This window comes from Pan paniscus, chromosome 3 (assembly GCF_029289425.2).
Source record: "Pan paniscus chromosome 3, NHGRI_mPanPan1-v2.0_pri, whole genome shotgun sequence".
Lineage (NCBI taxonomy): Eukaryota > Metazoa > Chordata > Mammalia > Primates > Hominidae > Pan > Pan paniscus.
Window position 1 is genome coordinate 100,397,059 of NC_073252.2, and position 12,224 is coordinate 100,409,282.

The 12,224-nt window shown below is 35.9% G+C and overlaps 1 protein-coding gene across 2 annotated transcripts in view; it reads right to left on the minus strand.

Moving 5' to 3' along the window:
* The window catches only part of SLC39A8 (solute carrier family 39 member 8), a 90,912-nt gene that overhangs the window by 57,489 nt on the left and 21,199 nt on the right, over positions 1-12,224 (minus strand). For both annotated transcript variants that reach the window (XM_055111664.2, XM_055111663.3), the window contains one exon: positions 2,490-2,652. In XM_055111664.2, the coding sequence (XP_054967639.1) occupies positions 2,490-2,652 (163 nt within the window). The remainder of the gene's footprint in view (positions 1-2,489; positions 2,653-12,224) is intronic.

Below are 12,224 nucleotides of genomic sequence, written 5' to 3' on the forward strand. Positions count from 1 at the left end.
TTCTGAAGCCAAGACAACCTGGGCTGAATCTGGCTCTACCACATGCAAGTTGTGTAACTTTGAGCAAATGACTTTAAACTCCCTGTACCTTTGTTTTCTTGGCTGTAAAATGGGAATAGTAGTGTCTACATCATATAGTTGCATGAAATTAATATATGAATATGTAAAGTACTTCAAAGAGTGCCTGCCATATAGTAAGTACTACAAAAGAATTGGCTATCATCATTGTTATTTTTGTCATTGTTGTTGTTATTTCTTTTATTCATATAGAGGGAGACTGAAGTGTACATACACAAAGGAATCCGGAAATGAAAACCGGCACTTTCTTTGTTAAGTCTTCCCTTTTCTTCTCTATCTTTACTCTCTTTATCTATCTATACTCCTGTCAGATGAGCTCACTCAGAACAGCATCTTTATTTTTATTTTTTTGAGATGAGGTCTCCCTCTGCCACCCAGGCTGGAGTACAGTGGGGTAATCATAGGTCACTGCAGCCTTGACCTCCTATGTTCAAGTGATCCTCCTGCCTCAGCCTCCCAAGTAGCTAGGCCTACAGGTGCATGCCACCACGTCAGTTGATTCTTTTAATTTTTGTTGTGATGGGGTCTCACTATGTTTCCCAGGCTGGTGTTGAACTCCTGGCCTCAAGCAATCCTCTGCCTTGGCCTCCCAAAGTGCTGGGATTACAGGGATGAGTCACCGTGCCTAGCCCCAGTGTCTTTAAATATCATCTCTAGACTGGCAAATCCCCAGTCTTGACCTCTCCTCTGAAAGCAATCTCCTCTCCAAATGTCTGTGTGCCTTTGCCTACTGGACCTCCCTGTCTACCTGTGTATGTCAATGTCTCAAAGCAACCACGTCAAAAATTATATTCTTTATCCTCACCACTCCCTTCCTCTACAATAAAGGGCTCTTCCCAGTCTTCTCCATCCCGGGAAATGGTATAACGATCTCTCCGGTTTCTCTGGCTCAAGCCTTGACTCATTGTTCCCTCTCCCACAATCAATCCAGGGCAAACCATTTAGCATGATCTCCAGGACTCACCCCGAATCTACTGCTTCTCCCCACTTCTACTTCCCCTACTTTAGTCCAAGTCCCCATGATCCTGGCATCAGCTCCTGGCAATCGCTTCCTGACCAATCACCCTGCTTCTACTCTTGCCCCATTACAATCTGTTCTTCAGATTGTAGGCAGGTGGAATGCCCTTTTAACAGATTTGAATGAGATCACAGCATTCCCCTGTTTAGAATGGTACAGTGACTTCACACTACAGTCAGAATAAAACCCAATCAATTTACCACCTCCCGCAAGGCTTCCTCACCTGGTCTCCATCTCCCGCCAGGACATATATCCTTCTACCTTCCCCACCAACTCACTAGGCTCCAGACACATAGGAGCCTCTTGCTGCTCCTCACTCATGCCAAGCTCATTGCCAAGCTATGTTGGCTGTGCCCTCAATCAAGAATGCTCTTCACTAGAGACGACCTTGCTGTGGCCCTCTCCTTCTGCTCAGATGATACCTCATCAGAGAGGGCTTCCTTGATCTATCTAAGATGACACTCACCCACTTTCACCTTCTATGCCTCACCTACTAATATTTTATTTTCTTCATAGCACCTTTCACTCTGAAACTATGTTGTTTATTTGCTTGTTTAAATTTGCTTGTTTAAATCTTCTCCACTACACTGTAAGCCCTAAAAAGACAGATAATTATTCTTCTTGTTTACCATTGACTCCTTAGTGCACAGAACAATACTTGGTATGTCGTTCAATAAATATTTGCTTAATGAACAAATGAACGAAAATTTAAAATTCCAACATAATTTTCAAACAGACTCCCTGAACAATTGGTTTATCTCATTGGTGAAAGTGACCCTTCTACACATTTAAGCATGTGAGCTGTATATTAAGCATACATATATTTTATTATGGTTTAAAATTTCTTTGCATCAGATCATACCTTTAAAGTACATATTCATGGAAATACCATTATAGTCACTTAAAATAGTCTCTGGTATTTTCTTTCACCTATGAAAATTAAAACTAATAATTTGGTCCCTGAAAATTTAATCTAGAAGCATGCTAGTTCTCTTATCTCTTCATTGGTAACTGCAGATAAACTGACAAGCTTTAAAATAATATGGTAAGCAAAAGATAATGGAAATGAAATGATCAATTATAAGCCAAATAAAATGCAATCCAATATGCACAGCATAAAATATATACTGTTTAAAATCAAGAACTGGATTTTATAAAGTTTTTAAGTGTACTAAATGTAATTTTGATTCAACAAAGAGAAGAGCATAACTTATGAAGCTTAAATGAGTTATAATTCTTCTTATTCTAAATACTTTCAAAATATAAGTATTATTCGAAGAAGTTCTATGTAGATTAATTAAAAGCAATAAAGCAGAAAAAGAGGCATATTAACTTCATTTCACAATGGTTCATAGACTTTTCAAATAAAAGAGAAAAAATGCTTCCAATATACCTTCTGAATGACTTGGTCTTGTTTTGTGCTTGGGCCGATCCTCACATGGGTGAAAGTTCAATTGCTGTAAGACTGCTGGACAGATGACAGAGAATTTGGAGCTGGTTATTTGGGTAGCATTTGAAAAGCCATGAAGGGAAAAGATCTCTTCAGCGGTTAAACACTGAAATAGAATAAACAAAAAAAAAATGTGATAATAATGTGTAAAAGCACATAAGCAAAGATGCTATAAAGAGACACAGACTATTTCATCTAGATGCACAGCACTCTTTATACAAAAGCCCACCACAGAAATTGAAAGGCCCCTAAAGTTGTAAAACAGCCCACACCAGTTTAAACCTAGAAACAAGAAAAATAGAAAAAAAAAATCCCTTCTTAATCAACAGCTTTCCTACAGCAGAAAATAGATAAGAATTGGTTTGGGCATATCCAAGGACTTTATTTAAAATAGGGGTGCACCAACACCATTCAAACAAAGGGTTTTAAAACAATTTTTTATTGTCAGTACCCCCTCTTAGTTTACTTTTCTTCAGTTTGAATGGATATTTTGTGTGTGTCACTGGCATGGCTCTCTATAGCATATCTTGTAGACAAATACCTGGCTCCCTACAGTTTCATGCTAAGAAATTCCTCTCTTCTCTACACTGCAATAAATATAAATATAAAAAGTTGTTTTAAAATATGTCTTTTGCACAAACTGTTTTTCATTAAAATATGCATTATTCTCAATGACGTTGGGTAACTTTTCTATATTAAGTTTTGAAAATAGTGCTGGGCTGTTTAGAAATTCATTAACTATTAACGAGGACTAGAATCTACATTAGGAAAAAAACTGCAAAAATAATTTTTTAAAGGTATAATGTTGTTCTCACATTTTAACTGTAAGCTCTTCCATATACAGTACTTGCATTATTAAGAAAAATATAAAATAAATGCTAATGAATGTCATAAGAATTATAGTGTGAAAAATATCCATTCACTCAAATGGAAGAGTCTGTCTTTAATAAATGTAATTTAGGCAAGTTATTTGCATGCTTCAGCCAATGCTTAAACCCCAATAAGACCTTAGCTATGTACTATGATCTGAATTATGTCTCCCCAGATTCACATGTTGAAGCCCTAATCCCCAGTGTGATGGTATTTGGAGATGGGGCCTTTGAGAGGTAATTAAGTTTAGATGAGTTCATGAAGTTGGGGCCCTGGTCCAGTGGGATTAGTGCACTTATAAAAAGAGACATCAAAGAGCCTGCTCACTTGCTCTTTCTCTGCTATATGAGGAAGCGAGAAAATGCTCTCTGTGACCCAAGGAGAGAGCCCTCACAGACAGCAACCATTCTGGCACCTTGGTCTGGACTTCAAGTCTCCAACTATGAGAAAATAAATTTCTGTTGCTTAAGCCACCTAGGCTTTGGTATTTTGTTATGGCAGCCTGAGCTGACTAATACACTATGAATGGTATCAATAACTCAAAGTTGATGTTAATTGTTTGACCATAAGATGCTGTAATTCCCTTTATGACAGAAACAATGAAATTTAAAATGACATATTTTGATACAAGGAGATCACTACTGTTTATAAAGGAAAAATGAAAAAACATCAAATAATCAAATACACCAAGATCTATGCAGTTGTCCAAAGTTAAGATTACAACTACCTTACAGAAAATGCACATTTAGATTTTTTTAATGTCTAAGTATGTACCTAAAATTGTTCCTTATTCAACCCACTGTTTTGAGTTTATGATTAATGACAGCTGCATGCCATCCATAGAAGAGGATACACCACACTCAATGCCCTGTTAACAGTCTTCCCTTTAGCTCAGAATGACGTATAATAAACTAATGGAGGGAGAAAATACCTCAAGATTTAATTGGGGAAGGGAAAGTGTGAACAGTTTATTCATCACCAGGAAGGCATCCAGAAGCATAATTGCTAGACTCAAAAAGTAGACAGCCCTTGTGGTTCAACTGGACACTGTGTGCTTCCAGGAATAAATAGGTGTGATAGCACATGATAGCACACACAGAGAGCACCACTGTTTCCCTGCAAGGAAGACTTACCCTACTTGGACTTTAAATTCCTCCAACTGTAAAATAGGAGGAAAACGGGAAGATGCCTATAGATAATCTCCAAAGACTTTTCAGAATTAGCATGCTAAGACTCCCTAACACCTGATGACTGTTAAGCAGTTCTTTTTCAGACTCAAATTGTAACCCATTCCTGAATCAGGACGTCCACTTGCTAAGGCACAGTCTGCATTTTTTAATGAAGTAAAATACAAAATAATAGAAACTATAGACTATATCACACATAATAGGGTAAGTGTTGCTTAACCAAACTTCAGTTACACATCATATATAACATGAACATGTATACTGGATCATGATGTAAAATGTATTTCTTGCTGTGAATGGCAGTCACGAGCTTGAATGCCACCACCCTTAAGGATATCAGAATTGCCCACTGTACATCATTAAAGACACCCTCCTACATACAATTAGAAAAAAAGAAACAGTGCAGTCAAATAAATATATAATTAATACCATCAGATAGCTTAGCTGTGCAGCATTTGTGTTGAAATTTTAGCTGGACAGGTGGTCAGGGATAGTCACGGTAGTCATGGAGAGTGGCAACTGTCCAATCACCACGAAGAACACAGAGATGTAGAGATGATAAAACTCAAAGCTCACCTCGTGATAAGAGAATGAGAACAGAATACGAACAGTGCAGCAGAACTGAATTAATGGCAAGCCTGACTTATTTAAAATAGCTATCTACCAGCAAGTGGAATGAACACAATTTTGGACAGTGGCCTATTTCTGGCTTCAAACAATCTTGATATTTATTATACTTTGACTTAACAAAGTTGAACCAGAAACAAAAGAAAGCAGTTGTCTTAGAAAGGGTGGTGCCTCCCAGAGCGGGAACAAACAGGATGAGAGTCCAGCGTCTGAAGAGTGAGGGCAACAAAACCAACCGGTTATACCATGGACAAGGAGGCTCAAACACCCTCACAAGCACACCCTTTCACCTCCAAAACAATGAACAAACAAATTACGGAAAGGGTAGGATCATCAAGTGCTACTCAGAAAACTATTCAGGATGATTGTACAGAATGCTATCTGCCTTAATAAAACTCCATGTGCTTTCGCCAGCTCCTTCACATTTATGACAGCTTTACTTCTTTTCATGTTTGTATCTAGGACACTGCTGTTCTCAAGCATGCTGCCCTGATGTTTGCTGTGGCCTTTTAAGGTTTCAGATGTCCTCGTGTTCAGCGCGTTGACATTTTTCATAAAGACTCTAAGTTTGAAGTTAAGCTCCTATTCACTGGTCTCTTGCCACATTAGGGTGACCTCAAATGGGCCTTATATGTGTGAAACACCAAAGTAAGGTAGCATTATAGGTAGGGGCTAGGTATATATTACAAAAGAGACCGCAAAGTATGCTCAAAACCGTTTCAGCAAATAGTTATGTGCATTTTGGCTTTCGCTTCTGCTCTTCCTTCTTCCTCACCAGTTTTTATGAGTCAGAAGTTTTTCTGCCTCTTTCCTAAACATGTCCTTATGGGAAAGTGGGGGGCTGGTTCAGAGAGAGGGTGAAGGAAGCTCAAGGAATTAGGGCAAGTTCCTTCCTTAGCATTTTACACAATTGAGATCTGGTTATAATAAATGCTGAATCTGAAAGCTTCAATACTGACAAAGATTCTCTCCTTGACTAAACTGCAGTCAGGCTCCTCTGAGCCCAGGCCTCGACCCTAGCATCCATCCTTACAGGACCTGCATCACCTGGTGTTAGCAAGAAACCTTCTAACTCAGTTTAAAGAGAGTTCCCTCACCCTCCATGTCTGACCACCCTGGTCCTGCCTTCAGCAAGAATCCTGTTAGGTCTGTTTAACCAAAATCCCCCCTACCCTTAATGTTTCCTCTTAGTAATTTTCCATTCACTGACCCCCTCCCCACTCCTACCCCTGCTCCTCCTTGGCTGTAAATCCCTACTTGTCCATGTTGTATTTGGAGTTGAGCCAAGTTCCATACTGAGGTCTCTTTTCCCCTTGTGATCATTAATTTTCTGTCAATTTGACTGGCCACTGGCTTCCCAAATTAAACATTATTTCTAGGGCGTTAAACATTACTTCTGAGGTGTCTGCAGGGTGGTTCCAGATGAGATTAGCATTTGAATCGGTGGACTCCGTTAAGTAGATTGCCCTCCCCAGTGTGAGTCCAACCCATTGAAGGTCTGAACAGAACAAAAGGCAGAGGAAGGAATTTGTCCCTTTTTTCCTTCCTCACTGCTTGAACTGGGTCATTTGATTTCATTTTCTTCAACCCTCCCTCTAGAGTTTACACCACTGGCTCCTCTGGTTCTTGGGCTTTCAGACACAGGCTAAATTAAAGCATTGGCTTTCCCAATCTGTAGCCTGCAGACAGCAGATCCTGGGACTTCTCAGCCTCCACAATCACATGAGCCAATTCCTCATAATCTCTCTCATATATATATATATATATATATATATATATATGAGAATATATCTATGAGTATATATATGAGAATATATCTATGAGTATATATATATGAGAATATATATATGAGTATATATATATGAGAATATATATATGAGTATACATATGAGAATATATATATGAATATATATATGAGAATATATATATGAGTATATATATGAGAATATATATATGAGTATATATATATGAGAATATATATATGAGTATATATATATGAGAATATATATATGAGTATATATATATGAGAATATATATATGAGTATATATATATGAGAATATATATATGAGAATATATATATGAGTATATATATGAGAATATATATATGAGTATATATATATGAGAATATATATATGAGTATATATATATGAGAATATATATATGAGTATATATATATGAGAATATATATATGAGTATATATATGAGAATATATATATGAGTATATATATATGAGAATATATATGAGAATATATATATGAGTATATATATATGAGAATATATATATGAGTATATATATATGAGAATATATATATGAGTATATATATATGAGAATATATATATGAGTATATATGAGAATATATATATGAGTATATATGAGAATATATATATGAGTATATATGAGAATATATATATGAGTATATATATATGAGAATATATATATGAGTATATATATATGAGAATATATATATGAGTATATATATATGAGAATATATATGAGTATATATATATGAGAATATATATATGAGTATATATATGAGAATATATATATGAGTATATATATGAGAATATATATATGAGTATATATATATGAGAATATATATATGAGTATATATATGAGAATATATATATGAGTATATATATATGAGAATATATATATGAGTATATATATATGAGAATATATATATGAGTATATATATATGAGAATATATATATGAGTATATATATATGAGAATATATATATGAGTATATATATGAGAATATATATATGAGTATATATATATGAGAATATATATATGAGTATATATATATGAGAATATATATATGAGTATATATATGAGAATATATATATGAGTATATATATGAGAATATATATATGAGTATATATATATGAGAATATATATATGAGTATATATATATGAGAATATATATATGAGTATATATATATGAGAATATATATATGAGTATATATATATGAGAATATATATATGAGTATATATATATGAGAATATATATATGAGTATATATATATGAGAATATATATATGAGTATATATATATGAGAATATATATATGAGTATATATATATGAGAATATATATATGAGTATATATGAGAATATATATATGAGTATATATATATGAGAATATATATATGAGTATATATATGAGAATATATATATGAGTATATATATATGAGAATATATATATGAGTATATATATATGAGAATATATATATGAGTATATATATATGAGAATATATATATGAGTATATATATGAGAATATATATATGAGAGTATATATATGAGAATATATATGAGAGTATATATATGAGAGTATATATATGAGAATATATATATGAGAGTATATATATGAGAATATATATGAGAATATATATATGAGAATATATGAGAATATATATATGAGAATATATATATGAGAATATATATATGAGAAAAAAAATATATATATATATCCTGTTGGTTTTGTTTCTCTGGAGAACTCTAACATACCCCTATTGCAATGTTTCCTGAATGAAATCTGTTTTTACCACTTCGACTGCTGTTAGGCACTGGTTTTTTTAACAATATCAAGTATAGTAGCCATGTAGTTATACTACAGATTGCATTAACTCCTTCCTTTATTCTACAAATATTTGTCAAACCATAAAAGTCTAGGTATAATATTGATGGGAGAAGTAGAAAGTGGGGAAAGCTGGAGGATGACAATCAGGAAGGAAATAGTACAAAGATAAATAAGTAAAACTGCCTTCCATCAGCAAACTTAAATAACTGTGGCAGAAATAAATTAGATACATGAAGGTCTGTAAAACCAGAGGGGAAATTATAAATTCACAAAAAACATAATAATAAAGAACTATGAGAGTTCACATGAGGGAGAAATGATATGCAGAGGAAATAGTCAAAAACAACATTGACGATAGAATGCTGGGAGAGTAGAAAGAGGATGCTGCTACTGCTGTTGATAGATGCAGGAGGCAGATAAAAGGGAGGGTCCTCGGAGAATCTCTACCTGCCTGAGCAGTGGGAGAATAGGATGGAGCCATGGGAATTTCCCGTGCGTGCAAGGGGGAGGAGCCTGCCCTCTTCAGTTCCTGTGTTTGTGACCTGGAACCAATCTGTGAGATGGGGGCCTGTTAGCAGGAACTCCGCTAGCTTTGCTGAGAGGTCGTTTTTTTCTTTTTTCCTTTTCGCCCAATACATTCCATTCTCCTCACCCTTCAATGTGTCTATGTGCCTAATTTTTTCTGGTTGTGTGACAAGAACCCAGTATAAGCTGAACTAAGGAACAAAGTTCTGCAACACTGTGATTAGGGAATCTAGGAAGAGAAGCCCATTTGTCAGGATGGTGGCAACTTTGGTTTTAGACATTTCAAGTTGCAATGCTCCTGGGACCCCAAATGCAAATGATTGGTGAGCTTTCCCTGAGAAAGGTAGAGATCAGAGACAAGGATGTGGCTTCTTCTGCAATGAGGTCATAGCTGAGTGGGAGTAGTGGAGCTGATCAGGAGAATCAGCATATAGAAAGAAGAACAAAGGCTTGGGAATGCATACACGATTTGTGCAAAAGCACGAAAAAGAGCCAGTATATAAGCCCGAGTGAATTAAGCTCAAAACATAAGAAACAATCCAGACCAGTCAAATTTGGTAGATGTCTGTGGTTTTTGCCTTCCTGGAATGATGAAAGACATGTAACCCTTGGGTTTTTGTCCCATCATCTAGTAACAGACCTCCTTACTGCCATGGGAACTCCCTTCCATGTGATTTTGGTAAGCATAGGAGCAGTCTGGATCCTATACTCACCTGTGCTACTGAAAAACTCTTTCTCCACTAGTCCTGCTGTGAGTCTGGGGACATCTTAAACCATTTCTGCCGCCATGTGAAAGAAGGCTAACTAAGAAGTGGAGAAAGACAGATTTTCAATACCATCACAATACCCTGGATAAGCTGTACCTAAAGCTGATGTGCACCCTGACTCTTAAGTTATGTGGGCCAATGAATTCCCTTTCGGCTTAAGCTAATTAAAGTTGAATTTTTTTCACTCTTACAAATAAAAGAGTACTGATGGATACATAAAGTAATTATTTAAAAGTCACTTTTAAAAGCTAGTGAATGAATGCTACATCATAACCTATAGGAAAACAAAAAGATAAGACTTTCCACTCTTTAAAGCTTCCACACTTCTTCCTGTTCTCCACACACAGGCTGTTTTGTCTGCTTGGTTGTCTTATCAAGTGGCACCCATTAAATAATACAATACAGTAAGACCATCTGATCCTGTACCATTATACCAAGGCCTTCACACCACACCAGAAATGAAATATCATCCCATTCAAAAGCCACCCCAGAAATGGTTTCAGATTTTGTTTTGCAATAGATTGAGATTCTGTGGGAGGCTGAGTAGCTCACATTCCCAATAAGGAAAGTGCTAGGTGTGGTTGTATTCTCTCTGTGGAGGTAAAGGCAGGGAGACACAGATTTTTGTAATGCATTTAGACTCAATGACAATCAACTTTAAATACCATTACAAAGCCCCAGAGGGAGCTAGCAGCAGAACTGGGGTTAGAATCCAAGTCTGAAAGAGCTCTGTCTAGCTTCTTTTATTTTAGTCACCTCTACCCTGCGCTGCCCTGCCAGTGATTGCTACAGCTGTTGTTATTCAGTAAGAACTACAGCTACTTTCTGAAATTTGCCATGTATGCAGCTGTGATGAAAGCCATGAAACCCATCCTTCCCCCACCCCAAGTAAGTGGCGATCTCCTGTTCTTTAAAGAGATGCAACAAGTAAGAGGTTTAATAAGAATCCACCTATAATCTTCATCTGTTCTGCTCTTATAGAAGCCCATTCCACTTCTCCTTCATTCTCATTCATTTATTCATTAACTGAACAGGTTGCTCACACCTTCTCTGAGTCAGGTATTCCAGTAGGTGTTGAGAATAAGACATGGTTTCCATCTTCAACAATCTCATCATTCAGCATAGAAAGGAGATACATATAAAACAGATAAGCAAATAAAAATATGCACAACATATCATGTGATTAAAGGAATAAGGTCAGGGAAGGCTTCCTAGAGGAGGAGATACATGTGCTAAGTTTGTTATTTTGATGCATCTGATTCTTGGGGAAATAAGACATGATACACAAAAAAATTAATGGAGAGATCAGTAACGCAAACGAGTATGCAATTAGTTGGTGAATAAATTTTATAAGCAATAGTTATCATAAGAGTTCTGGGAAGCATATAAGGACTACAGTAATAGCAAACCATAATATATGCTTAACACGTATAACCTCTTTAATCAACCACTTAAATAGATTTTAGGTTAAATTTGGATGAAGAAATCCTGTATAGAAAGGTAAATTTCTAACGGTACAAGATTAAACAATGTAAAAGTGTTAAAGACAGAATTCAGATATATGTCTTCTCATGCCTTTTGACTTGTAAGCCAATATTCTGGCTGCTATGTCTTGGTCCAACACTGAGAAGGATTCAATGAAAGAATCATTGAGACCCTGGCAGAGAATGCACTTTGTTGCCCCTAATAGTGAGTTGAAACACACAATTAAATTAACTATTAAACCATATTTAGGATCCCACTCAGAGACAGACTTCAAAAATAACCCTACAATAAGAAATTACTTAATGGACACAATATGTATTATTCAGGTGATGGCTACACTAAAAGCCCAAATTTCACCACTACCCAATATATTCATGTAACAAAACTGCCCTTGTACTTACATTTATACAAATAAAAAAGTCCGGCCAGGTGCAGTGGCTCACACCTGTAATCCCAGCACTTTGGGAGGCCGAGGCGGGCAGATCACGAGGTCAAGAGATCAAGACCATCCTGGCCAACAAGGTGAAACCCCGTCTATACTAAAAATATAAAAATTACCTGAGCGTGTTGGTGCATGCCTGTAATCCCAGCTACTTGGAAGGCTGAGGCAGGAGAATCGCTTGAACCCAGAAGGCA